The sequence below is a fragment of the Passer domesticus genome, chromosome 28, assembly GCF_036417665.1.
Source record: "Passer domesticus isolate bPasDom1 chromosome 28, bPasDom1.hap1, whole genome shotgun sequence".
Taxonomy (NCBI): Eukaryota; Metazoa; Chordata; class Aves; order Passeriformes; family Passeridae; genus Passer; species Passer domesticus.
The window spans coordinates 3,709,458-3,723,147 of record NC_087501.1 but is presented as its reverse complement, the minus strand read 5'-3'; the positions used below and the strand labels follow the sequence as shown (position 1 = coordinate 3,723,147).

At 44.4% G+C, this 13,690-nt stretch overlaps 1 protein-coding gene across 2 annotated transcripts in view; it reads right to left on the bottom strand.

The window, feature by feature from the left end:
- XPO7 (exportin 7) overlaps nt 1-13,690 on the bottom strand; it is a 52,144-nt gene that overhangs the window by 35,308 nt on the left and 3,146 nt on the right. The window contains exons 2-6 of one of the 2 annotated variants that reach the window (XM_064400285.1): nt 8,437-8,583; nt 6,523-6,616; nt 5,478-5,644; nt 3,164-3,256; nt 292-396 (exon numbers count right to left, since the gene is read on the bottom strand). In XM_064400285.1, coding sequence (XP_064256355.1) covers nt 292-396; nt 3,164-3,256; nt 5,478-5,644; nt 6,523-6,616; nt 8,437-8,583 — 606 coding nt within the window. The remainder of the gene's footprint in view (nt 1-291; nt 397-3,163; nt 3,257-5,477; nt 5,645-6,522; nt 6,617-8,436; nt 8,584-13,690) is intronic. The other variant, XM_064400286.1, reaches the window with a different exon arrangement.

Below are 13,690 nucleotides of genomic sequence, written 5' to 3'. Positions count from 1 at the left end.
CAGCTGGAATTGTAGAGAAGAGTTTGATTTCTCTATTTTTTACTTATTATTTAATTAAAATATATTGAAAATTTCTTATTTAAATAAAGTCTACTAAATCTATATTAATTAAATAACATCTATTTATTAATACAGATTTATTTAGGAAGAAAAACTTCATTAATTAATCCACTTTTTCCTTGAAGAACAACCCCAAAACCAGAATTTTTCAGGACACAAATCCTCATTCCAGGAAGGAACTTCACCCCAACATTCCACTTCCCAAAAAAAAGCTTCCCAAACTTTCCTTACCTGTTTCAGTAAACTGCAGGACAGGGTGAAAATATCAAATAACGAGGAATCCCGGAAGGAAGAGGCGATTTTCCTGTGCTTGGTCAGGGGGTGGGTGGTGTCTGCCTGCAGGGAGACAAGCCGGGCTCAGAGCTCTGGGAGCACAGCAGGAAAAGCAGGAAAAGCAGCAGGAATCCCAGGAAATTGAGATTTCCCTCCCCAAAACCAATTCCCCAGCTTTCCCATGGAAAAATTCACATCCCTGGTGTTGTGCTCACACAGCTGGGCTGGGTTTATTCCCAATTTATTCCTTCCATTTTTGCCCAAATCATTGCCCAAAATTTTTTCCTTCAATCTTTGCCCAAAAAAAAAAAAAGGGTTTTTTAGATTTTAGGAATGGGAACTCCAAAGGGTTCAATCCCTCCTGGAGCTGCTGGGCACACAGGGATGAAGAACAGGAATTAAAATTCCAGGTGGAGAAGGGAACTGGAAGGAGTTATCCAGCTTGGATTTTGCTGTTTTGTGGGATAAATTCCAGTCCTGGATCTGACACTGCATCCCAGAGCTGGGGAACAGCAAAACTCAGATTTTTTTTCCTCATGAAAAGAGGAAAAATGAGGGAAAATTCCCATTTTTGCCATCGATCCCAGCCAAATTCTACCTGCCTGGGATGGGCACTGGATTATCCCAGTGGGATGCAGAATTCCTGCATAAATATCCACTTGGAAATGTTTATATTTTACTATTTAAACTAAATTAAATTTAATAAACAGTGAATTAAAATTATAGAATTGAATTTTCAATTAAAAATTGAAATAATTAACGAAATTGAAATTTAATAAAGTTAAATTTCAATTTCCAAACCCCTCCTCCAGTATTTGAGGAAGCAGGACAGCTCCTGCTTTGGATTTTAAACCTGAGTTTTCCCAACAATTCCATGAAGGACCCCAAAATTCCCATCCTTTACTTTGTAGAAGGAAAAGCCCCAACAGATCCTAAACTTTCAGGTGCTTTAATACCCAAATTATTCCTCAGCTCAGACTGCTGGCATTTCAGGGAGTTTAGGAAAATGAACATTATTTAATTCCCATTTCAAGCTCTCTGTGGGGATGGAAATCCCCTTTATTTCTGGCCTTGGGAAAATGGGATTTCTTCACCACAGTGAGTTGGACTTAAAACACTGAATTCAGCTGAAATCACTAAACTGTGCTTAAATTGGTGAACTTGGCTTAAATCAGTAAATTTGGATTAAATCAATGAATTTCCAGTTCTGACACCAATTTAATCCCTCCAGGATTTCTCTGATGGATCCCAGGGAAATGTGAAGTTAGATACTTAATGAGACAAAAAAATAAAATTTTTTTCCACCTATTTTTTTAAAGGAAAATCAGAGACTTTTCCACTCATTGTGACCCTCAGGACTGCAGTAAAATCTGCCTGCCTGAGGGAAAACCACTGAAAAAACAGCAAAAAAACATGGAAAACCCATGAAAATTAGGATAGCAGTGTAAAGCTGCTCATCCCAGTTTCCAGCAGCAATTCCAGAGGAATTCCAGAGGGAATTCCAGAGCACAGCCCTGGAGGGATCTTAAATCCTCAGGAAAAGCTGGGCCAGGATTGGGCCTGGCCAGGCCTCAGGGGCTGGGAAAGGGACACAACCTGAGAATCCAGCAGGATTTCTGGGAATTTTATCCCAGAAATTCATTCAGACTTTCACCCTGAATGAAAGGGATGCTTTAAAAATAGGCAGAGTTGGAAAATTTTTGAGAAGGAGGGGCTGAAAATCAAAGACATTTCCACTCATTGTGACCCTCAGGACTGCAGTAAAATCTGCCTGCCTGAGGGAAAACCACTGAAAAAACATCAAAAAAACCATGGAAAACCCATGAAAATTAGGATAGCAGTAGGTAAAGCTGCTCATCCCAGTTTCCAGCAGCAATTCCAGAGGAATTCCAGAGGGAATTCCAGAGCACAGCCCTGGAGGGATCTTAAATCCTCAGGAAAAGCTGGGCCAGGATTGGGCCTGGCCAGGCCTCAGGGGCTGGGAAAGGGACACAACCTGAGAATCCAGCACGATTTCTGGGAATTTTATCCCAGAAATTCATTCAGACTTTCACCCTGAATGAAAGGCTTTGTTTAAAAATGGGGACACTTGGATAATTTGGGTTTTTTCTCCCTGGTCGAGAAGGAAGGGCTGAAAACCAGAGACTTTTCCACTCATTGTGACCCTCAGGACTGCAGCAAAATCCGCCTGCCTGAGGGAAAAATCATGGAAAAAATCAGGGAAAACCCAAGAAAATTGGGACAGCAGTAGGTAAAGGTGCTTATTCCAGTTTCCAGCAGCAATTCCAGAGGAATTCCAGAGCACAGCCTTGGAGAGATCTTAAATCCTCTGGAAAAGCTGGGCCAGGATTGGGCCTGGCCAGGGGCTGGGAAAGGGACACAACCTGAGAATCCAGTAGGATTTCTGGGAATTTTATCCCAGAAATTCATTCAGAGTTCCATCCTGAATGAAAGGGATGCTTTAAAAATGGGCATGTTGGAAAATTCTGTTTTTTTCTTGCTGGTCAGTATGAGGGGCTGACAACAGAAAGTTCTCCCACTCATCCTCACTAAATAATTCATTTTCCTTGTTAGTTTTTTTTTTCCTTCTCATCCCAGAAAACCACACCAAAACATGGGAAAAGATGAAGATGCCAATGAAACAAAACAATCCTTCCAGACAGGAGCTCTGAGCATCTCACCACAAACAGGGAATGAAAAAACAACAACAACAAAACCCCAACAAACACGAAAATCCCCCCTGAACACCTCCCAGACAGCGAAATTCCCAAAAAAAAAACCCCGGAAAAGGCAGGACACAACAATATGAATGAGAAAATTGGACACTTACTTCACTGAGGAAGGCTGTAGCACTTACTTGATTAATTTCATTCGTTAGTTGGGACAGGATTGTCACTCCTATGATGCAGTGCTCTACACTGTCCTGGGGAGGCAAAGGCACAGCTTTTTTTTGGAAAAATTCCTTTTTTTTTTTGTTTTTCCTTGGAAAAATTCTTGGCTAGAAAAACTTATTCCTTATCAAAAAAAAAAAAAAAAAAGGAGATTTTGGGAGGTTGATCTGAGTCAATGAATGCAGGAAGTTGAAAGAAATATCAGGAATATCCACGGGGTGGATTTGAGGTTGGAGAAGTTGGATCCTAAAGGCTGGAGGATCCAGAAGCAAATCCCTGCTCCTGGAAACAATTCTCTGCCTGCAGAAGCAATTCCCTGCTCCCTGAATTTTTAAAGAGCTAAAGATGAAATGTGATTCCCATGGATAGGAAAGGAAAAACAAAGCAAAAAATTCATTGATTTTCTGCCCATCCACAGAGTGGATTTTTCCACAGGGTGGAAAAGATGGATCCTAAAGGCTGGAGCATCCAGAAACAAATCCCTGCTCCTGGAAACAATTCTCTGCCTGCAGAAGCAATTCCCTGCTCCCTAAAACAATTCCCTGCTCCCTAAAACAATTCCCTGCTCCCTGAATTTTTAAGGAGCTCTTCACCCTCAGAAGCCCCTGCTGAAAACCACCAACGTGGAAAAGCCTGAACTCCTTCACACCACCTGCAAACTCCTGGATTTTGGTGAATCCTGGGAAATCTGAGGAGGGAATCTGACCTGCAGGAACCTGGAGCAGAGCTGGGAGCACCCAGGAACAATTCCCTGCTCTCTGAAATTTTAAGGAGCTGCTTCCCCTCAGAAGCCCCTACACCACTACAGAAGAGCCCCAACTCCTCCAGGCCACCTGCAAACTCCCAGATTTTGGTGAATCCTGGGAATTCTGAGGAGGGAATCCAACCTGCAGGAACCTGGAGCAGAGCTGAGAGCACCCAGGAACAATTCCCTGCTCTCTGAAACAATTCCCTGACTTTTAAGGAGCTGTTTTCCCTCAGAATTCCCTGCTGAAAACACCGCTATGGAAGAACCCAACCTCCTTCACTCCACCTCCAAACTCCCAGATTTTGGTGATTCCTGGGAATTCTGAGGAGAGAATCTGAGCTGCAAAGACCTGGTACAAAGCATCCAGGAACAATTCCCTACTCCCCAAATTTTTAAGGAGCTCTTCACCCTCAGAAGCCCCAGCTGAAAACACCGCTCTGGAAGAACCCGAACTGCTTCAAGCCACCTGCAAACTCCTTTTGGGTGGATTTTGGTGAATCCTGGGAATTCTGAGGAAGGAATCTGACCTGCAGGAACACGGAGAAAAGCTGGGAGCACCCAGGAACAATTCTCTGCTCCCAAGAACAATTCCCTACATTTTTAAGGAGCTGTTTCCCCTCAGAATTCCCTGCTGAATACACCGCTACGGAAGAGCCCAGACTCTTCAGTGCCGTCTACAAATTCCTGGATTTTGGTGAATCCTGGGAATTCTGAGGAGGGAATCTGACCTGCAAGAACCTGGGTGCAAAGCTGGGAGCATCCAGGAACAATTCCCAACTCCCAGGAACAACTCCCTGACTTTTAAGGAGCTCTTCACCCTCAGAAGCCCCAGCTGAAAACACCGCTCTGGAAGAACCCGAACGCCTTCAGGCCACCTCCAAACTCCTGGATTTTGGTGAATCCTGGGAATTCTGAGGAGGGAATCTGACCTGCAAGGACCTGGTACAAAGCATCCAGGAACAATTCCCTACTCCCCAAATTTTTAAGGAGCTCTTCACCCTCAGAAGCCCCAGCTGAAAATACCGCTACGGAAGAACCCGAACGCCTTCAGGCCACCTCCAAACTCCCAGATTTTGGTGAATCCTGGGAATTCTGCCGAGAGAATCTGAGCTGCAAGAACCTGGTGCAAAGCTGGGAGCATCCAGGAACAATTCCCTGCTCCCAGGAACAATTCCCTGACTTTTAAGGAGCTCTTCACCCTCAGAAGCCCCAGCTGAAAACACCGCTCTGGAAGAACCCGAACGCCTTCAGGCCACCTGCAAACTCCTTTTGGGTGGATTTTGGTGAATCCTGGGAATTCTGAGGAGGGAATCTGACCTGCAAGGACCTGGTACAGAGCATCCAGGAACAATTCCCTGCTCCCCAAATTTTTAAGGAGCTCTTCACCCTCAGAAGCCCCAGCTGAAAACACCGCTCTGGAAGAACCCGAACACCTTCAGGCCACCTGCAAACTCCTTTTTGGTGGATTTTGGTGAATCCTGGGAATTCTGAGGAGGGAATCTGACCTGCAGGAAGCGGGTGACGTCGTTGATGACGTTCCTGAAGACGTACTCGTCCTTCTGGCAGTCGAACCAGCCCAGCTTGGTGATCCTGGCGTAGAGCTGGATCAGCGCCTGCGTCACGAACGTCGCCAGCTTCGGCCTCGTGGCCAGGTAGTTCAGCACATAATTCCCTGGAAAACAGGGGGAAAATGGAGCAGGAGGCAAAACCCAGCCCTGAGGGAATGGCCCGAAGGAAAAGGAGCTTTGGGGAGGTTGGTCTGAGTGGGGGAAGTTGGGAGAAATGTCAGGAATAAGAGAGAAATGTTGGGAAGAAACTTGGGAGTTTAAAATGCTGGGAAAGGGCTGGATTTAGCCCTGGAACCACTTGGAAAAGGGTTGGATTTAGCTCTGGAATAAACCCGGGAAAAGATTTATTTAGCCCTGGGAAAAGGCTGGATTTAGCTCTGGAATAGACCCAGGAAGGTCTGGATTTAGCCCTGGAATAAAACTGGGAAAGGGCTGGATTTAGCCTTGGAATAAACCTGGGAAAAGGCTGGATTTAGCCCTGGAATAAACCTGGGAAAAGGCTGGATTTAGCCCTGGGAAAGGGCTGGATTTAGCCCCGGAATAAAACTGGGAAAAGGGTGAAATTCCCACCCTGAAACCTCCTTTGTTTTCTCCATCAGCTCCAAAACTCTGGGAATTCTGTGGGTTGGGAAAGCCCTCCAAGGTCACTGAGTCCAGTCCCAAGGGTTTTTGGACAATCCCAAGGGTAGTTTGGCCAATCTCAAGGATATTTTTGTCAATCCCAAGGATATTTTGGCCAATCCCAAGGATTTCAGGTCAATCCCAAGGATTTTTTGAACAATCCCAAGAGTATTTTGGTGAATCCCAAGGATTTCAGGTCAATCCCAAGGATTTCAGGCCAATTCCAAGGATATTTTGGCCAATCCCAAGGGTATTCAGGCCAATCCCAAGGATATTTTGGCCAGTCCCAAGGATATTCTGGCCAATCCCAAGGATTTCAGGCCAATCCCAAGGACATTCTGGATAACCCCGGGGCACTCACGGATGTCGACGCGCTGCTCCAGCGGCAGGGGGTTGTTTGTGCGTGACACCAGTTTGGTAAGGCAGGTGGCCGCCAGCAACTGCGAGTAGGAGGACTGGAAAAAAAGGGAAAAAAGGGAAAAAATTCCCAAAAAACAACAAAAGGAATTCTAATTCATGGAGAAGAAATGGGTCTGAAGCAAATTGCAGCCTGGGAATTGAAGGGAAGCAGCTCCCACCATGGAAGGACGTGGATGAAATTTAAAAATTCCCACAAATTCCAACTATCCTGGGATAAAACCCCAAGGTTTTACAGGAATTTACAGAAATCATGCAGCAACTTACAAGAATTTTCCTGGAATTTGCAGGAATTTTGCAGAAACTTTACAGGAATTTTTCAGGAATTTGCAGGAATATACAGGAATTTTTCATAAATTTTACAGGAATTCACAGGAATTTTGCAGCAATTTACAGGAATTTTGCAGGAATTCTGGAGGAATTTTGCAGAAATTGAAAGGAATTCTGCAGAAATTGCCAGGAATTTTTGGGATGTGGAATTCCATTATTTTGGGGGAATTTGGGATACTCAAGCAGCCTCTCTCCAGGAGCAGCTGGCACTTGTTATTTATCAATCCACGAGAATTCCAGGATGGAAATAGACATGGCAGAATTCCTTTATCCAAGCATGGAATTCCCTGATTTTGGGGAATTTGGGGATGTGAAATTCCACAGTTCTGGGGAATGTTTGGGATGTGTAATCCCAAGATTTTGGGAAATGTTTCAGGAATTTGGGATGCACTCACGCTGCCTCTCTCCAGGAGCAGCTGGCACTTGGGGAATGTTGGTGAACCCCACCAGGGCACGGAATTCCATGATTTTAGGGAATGTCTGGGATGTGAAATTCCATGATTTTGGGCAATTTGGGATATGGAATTCCATGATTTTGGGGACTTTTTGGGAATTCTGGGGAATGTTTGGGGCATGTACTCACGCTGCCTCTCTTGAGGAGCAGCTGGCACTTGGGGCATGTTGGTGAACCCCACCAGGACATGGAATTCCATGATTTTGGGGAATGTTTGGGATGTGGAATCCCATGATTTTGGGGAATTTTGGGGACGTGGAATTCCATGATTTTGGGAATTTTTGGGAATTCTGGGGAATGTTTGGGATGTACTCACGCTGCCTCTCTCCAGGAGCAGCTGGCAGTGGCGGCTATTGGTGAACCCCACCAGGGCATGGAATTCCATGACTTTGGGGAATGTTTGGGACGTGGAATTCCGTTATTTTGGCCAATTTGGGATATGGAATTCCATGATTTTGGGGATTTTTAGGAAATTTTTGAGGAATGTTTGGCAATATTTAGGATGTACTCATACTGCCTCTCTCCAGGAGCAGCTGGCACTTGGGGAATGTTGGTGAACCCCTCCAGGGCATGGAATTCCATGATTTTGGGGAATGTTTGGGATGTGGAATCCCATGATTTTGGGGAATTTTGGGGGTGTGGAATTCCATGATTTTGGGGATTTTTAGGGAATGTTTGGCAATATTTAGGATGTACTCAAGCTGCCTCTCTTGAGGAGCAGCTGGCACTTGGGGAATGTTGAACTCCACCAGGACATGGAATTCCATGACTTTGGGGAATGTTTGGGATGTGGAATCCCATGATTTTGGGCAATTTTGGGGATGTGGAATTCCATGATTCTGGGGATTTTTGGGGAATGTTTGGGATGCACTCACGCTGCCTCTCTTGAGGAGCAGCTGGCACTTGGGGAATGTTGGTGAACCCCACCAGGGCATGGAATTCCATGATTTTAGGGAATCTTTGGGATGTGAAATTCCATGATTTTGGGGAATTTTGGGGGTGTGGAATTCCATGATTTTGGGGATTTTTAGGAAATTTTTGAGGAATGTTTGGCAATATTTAGGATGTACTCACGCTGCCTCTCTCCAGGAGCAGCTGGCACTTGCTCAGGCAGTCGGGGCTGTTGGTGAACTCCACCAGGGCCTTCTCGGCCTGCAGGCGCGTGCCCGTGTCCGTGGTCTCATAGAGCTGCTTGCACAGGTTCTCCAGCTGGGCCAGGCTCTGCAGGGCAGCACACACAGCAAAACGGGGAAAAATGGGAAAAATGGGATTTAGGGACACTGCAGGGCTCTGCCTGGGCAGGACACACAGCAGAACAGGGAAAAATGGGAAAAATGGGATTTAGGGACACTGCAGGGCTCTGCCTGGGCAGGACACACAGCAGAACAGGGAAAAATGGGAAAAATGGGATTTAGGGACACTGCAGGGCTGGGCCAGGCTCTGCCTGGGCAGGACACACAGCAAAACAGGGAAAAATGGGAAAAATGGGATTTAGGGACACTGCAGGGCTGGGCCAGGCTCTGCCCGGGCAGGACACACAGAAAAACAGGGAAAAATGGGAAAAATGGGATTTAGGGACACTGCAGGGCTCTGCCCGGGCAGGACACACAGCAAAACAGGGAAAAATGGGATTTAGGGACACTGCAGGGACCCCTCAGCACTGGCAGCAGGAGCTCAAGTTTGTGCTCACACCCGTGGGACTCACCAGGAATTCCCCTTCCCTTTCCCTTCCTTTTTCCTTCCCTTTCCCCTTTTCCTTTTCTCCTTTCCTTCCTTTCCTTCCTTTCCTTTCCTTTCCTTTCCTTCCTTTCCTTTCCTTTCCTTTCCTTTCCTTTCCTTTCCTTTCCTTTCCTTTCCTTTCCTTTCCTTTCCTTTCCTTTCCTTTCCTTCCTTCCTTTCCTTTCCTTTCCTTTCCTTTCCTTTCCTTTCCTTTCCTTTCCTTTCCTTTCCTTTCCTTTCCCTTCCTTTCCTTTCCTTTCCCTTTTCCCTTTTCCCTTTTCCCTTTTCCCTTTTGATTTAAAGATTCCCTGCATAGGAATTCCTCCCATTTCCACCTTTTCCATTTTACAGGAATTCACAGGGATTCTGCAGGAAATTTGCAGGAATTTAAAGAAATTTTGCAGGAAATTCTGCAGGAATTTCGCAAGAACTTTACAGGAATTCTGCAGGGATTTGCAGGAATTTTGCAGGAATTTACAGAAATTTTGTAGGATTTTTGCAGGAATTTTGCAGGAATTCTGCAGGAATTCCAGGAGAAAGCCCAGACGAGGCTTTCCCTGCAATCCCTCCCCACTTCCAAGGAAACATTCCAGGAATTCCTGCCCCTGGGTTTGTGTGACCCTGGCAGGGACAGAGCTCCCAGACTGAACTCCCCCAGAGCCTGGAAAAAACCAGGGACACAATTCCCAAAAAACCACCACAACACAGGAACAACCCTGGAATTCTGTGGAAAAAAATCCCGGATTTCTCCAGGAATAAATCCAGCAGGATTCAATCCCAGCTTTTAAATCCCTGCCCTGCCAATCCCTAATTTCTATTATTTTTTTTTCCCAAAGGATTCCTCAGGAGGGATTTGTGGGATGGGGGAATTTATGGAGAGCTCCCAGGGAAAGCTGAGATCCCACAGAATTTGGGGGTTTTCATCCATCATTTCCATCAAATTTCCATAATTTCAGGAGGTTTTATCCATCATTTCCACAAAAATCTGTAATTTTTGGAGTTTTTAATCCACAATTCTATCAAATTTCCATAATTTCAGGAGTTTTAATCCATGATTTCCACAAAATTCCATAATTTTTGGAGTTTTAATCCATCATTTCCATCAAATTTCCATAAATTCAGGAGTTTTAATCCATGATTTCCACAAAATTCCATAATTTTTGGAGTTTTAATCCATCATTTCCATCAAATTTCCATAATTTCAGGAGGTTTTAATCCATCATTTCCATGAAATTCCATAATTTTTCAAGTTTTAATCCATAATTCCATCAAACCTCCATAATTTCAGGAGTTTTCATCCATCATTTCAGGGGTTTTCCTCTATAATTTCCATCAAATTTCAATTTCAGGAGTTTTTATCCATCATTTCAATAACTGCCATAATTTTGGGAGTTTTTATCCTAATTTCCATCAAATTTCCATAATTTCAGGAATTTTCATCCATAATTTCCAGCAATTTCCCATAATTTGGGAAGTTTTTATCCATAATTTCCATAATTTTGGGAGGTTTTATCAGTAATTTCTATAATTTTCTTAATTTTTGGAGCTTTTATCCATAATTTCCATAATTTCAGGAGTTTCCACCCATAATTTCCATCAAATTTGCATAATTTTGGGAGTTTTTATCCATAATTTCCACAAAATTCCGTAATTTTTGGAGGCTTTATCTACAATTTCCATTATTTCCATAACTTTGAGAGTTTTTATCCATAATTTCCATAATTTTGGGAGTTTTTATCCATAATTTGCACAAAATTTTCATAATTTCAGGAGTTTTATCTATAATTTCCATAATTTCAGAAGTTTTCATCCATAATTTCCATCACATTTCAATAATTTCAGGAGTTTTTATCCATAATTTCCACAAAATTCCCATAATTTGGGCAGTTTTTAGCCAGAATTTCTCTAATTTTGGGACTTTTTCCACTTCCAGAACATCCTGGTCCCTTCTCCCTCTCCCAAATTTCCTTCCAGCCCACAAAACCCATGGAAAAAAAAACATTTTTAGTCATTCCGAGATTTTCTAAATCCAAGGAAAAAGGGAATTCTCATTTTTCCAGACAGGAAATTCCCACAGAATTCCATCCTTGAAGGAAACTCTTCAGGAATTAAAAGGAAAAATGGGAAAAATCTGCTTCCAAAGGGATAAAAAAAAGGATTTATCTCCCCCCTCAGCTCCAAGGAGAAAAAAAAATTGGAAAATCCCAAAATATTTATTCCAAGAAGGTGAAAAAAGCAGCTCCAAGTGCAAAATTCCTCAAATTTTGGATTTTTTGGGATAAAAACCAAGCAGAATCCATGAAAAACAGGTGTGGGCTTTGCCATTCCGGGTGGAAATCCATAAAAAAAGGGGCTGGGAATTCTTCAGAGTGGGAAAAAAATCCATGAGAAATTAATTTGGGCTTCATCATTCCAGGCAAAATCCAGGAAAAATCTTTTTGGGGCAGCAACACTCCAGGAAAATCCCAAAAATTTGGATTTGGGTTTCATCTCTGCAGGAGAAATCCAGAAAAAATCCTGGGGGCTTCTTCACTCCAGGGAAAATCCATAAAAAAAATATTTTAGGGCTTCACCAAACCAGGAAAAATCCATAAAAAATTGGGTTTGTCTTCCTCACTCCAGGTAAAATCCATAAAAAAAATATTTTGGGGCTTCACCAAACCAGGAAAAATTCCTTAAAATTTAATTTGTGCTTCATAATTCCAGGTAAAATCCACAAAAAATCTTTTAGGGCTCCAGAACATCAGGAAAAATCCCTAAAAAATTGGATTTGTCTTCATCACTCCAGGTAAAATCCATATAAAAAATATTTTTGGGCTCCAGCACGCCGGGAAAAATCCATAAAAAATGAATTCAGGCTTCATCCCACTGAATAAAATCCATGGAAAACTTTTTTGGGCTCCACCACAATTCCAGGAGTTCCTCTGGGAGTTGTTGGGAATTCAAAGTTCTCGGGAAGCAGCAGTGGGATTTCCCAAATTCCCAAACCCTGCTGCCAGTGGGGATTTTGCTCAAAATCCCAATATTCCCAAAGAATATTCCATGAAAACCCCTCTGGAGCCAGGCTGGGAATTTCTGCTGGAAAAGGGAAATTCCAGAGAGAAATTCCAGAGCCTGAAGGGGCTCCAGGAGGGTTTGGGATGGAGGACAGGGATGGATTTCCCTGGGAAAAGGGAATTAAATGGGATTTTGGGCAGGAATTCCTGCCTGGGACGGAATTCCCAGAAAACTGCAGATCCCTGGATGCTCCCAAATATTCCAGCTTGGGAAAATAAAAGGATTTCTGCCCAAAATCCCAACCCCAGCCCCTTTCCCCACCACTCCAACCCTCCTGGAGCTGCTCCAAGTTCCCAAATCCCTTCTCAGCCTGGGGGGAGAAATTCCAGGGAAAAATTCCAGGAACTGAAGGGGCTCCAGGAGGGTTTGGGATGGAGAACAGGGATGGATTTGCCTGGGAAAAGGGAATTAAATGGGATTTTGGGCAGGAATTCCTGCCTGGGATGGAATTCCCAGAGATCTGAGGATCCCTGGAAGCTCCCAAATATTCCAGTTTGGGATAACAAAAGGATTTCTGCCCAAAATTCCAATCCCTTTTCCCACTGCTCCAACCCCTCCTGGAGCTGCCCTGAGCTCCCAAATCCCTTCTCAGCCTGGGGGGAGAAACTCCAGGGAAAAATTCCAGAGCCTGAAGGAGCTCCAGGAGAGCTGGAGAGGGATTGGGATGGAGGGATTCCACGAAATTCCAGGCATCTCTCCCTGGAAAAGGGAATTAAATGGGATTTTGGGCAGGAATTCCTGCCTGGGATGGAACTCCCAGAAAACTGCAGATCCCTGGATGCTCCCAAATATTCCAGTTTGGGATAACAAAAGGATTTCTGCCCAAAATTCCAATCCCTTTTCCCACCGCTCCAACCCTCCTGGAGCTGCTCTGAGCTCCCAAATCCCTTCTCAGCCTGGGGGGAGAAATTCCAGGGAAAAATTCCAGGAACTGAAGGGGCTCCAGGAGGGTTTGGGATGGAGAACAGGGATGGATTTGCCTGGGAAAAGGGAATTAAATGGGATTTTGGGCAGGAATTCCTGCCTGGGACAGAATTCCCAGAGATCTGAGGATCCCTGGAAGTTCCCAAATATTCCAGTTTGGGATAACAAAAGGATTTCTGCCCAAAATCCCAACGCCAGCCCCTTTTCCCACCACTCCAATCCTTCCTGGAGCTGCCCTGAGCTCCCAAATCCCTTCTCAGCCTGGGGGGAGAAATTCCAGGGAAAAATTCCAGAGCCTGAAGGAGCTCCAGGAGAGCTGGAGAGGGATTGGGATGAAGGGATTCCATGAAATTCCAGGAATTTCTCCCTGGAAAAGGGAATTAAATGGGATTTTGGGCAGGAATTCCTGCCTGGGATGGAACTCCCAGAAAACTGCAGATCCCTGGAAGTTCCCAAACATTCCAGCTTGGGATAACAAAAGGATTTCTGCCCAAAATCCCAACCCCAGCCCCTTTCCCCACCACTCCAATCCTTCCTGGAGCTGCCCTGAGCTCCCAAATCCCTTCTCAGCCTGGGGGGAGAAATTCCAGGGAAAAATTCCAGAGCCTGAAAGGGGCTCCAGGAGAGC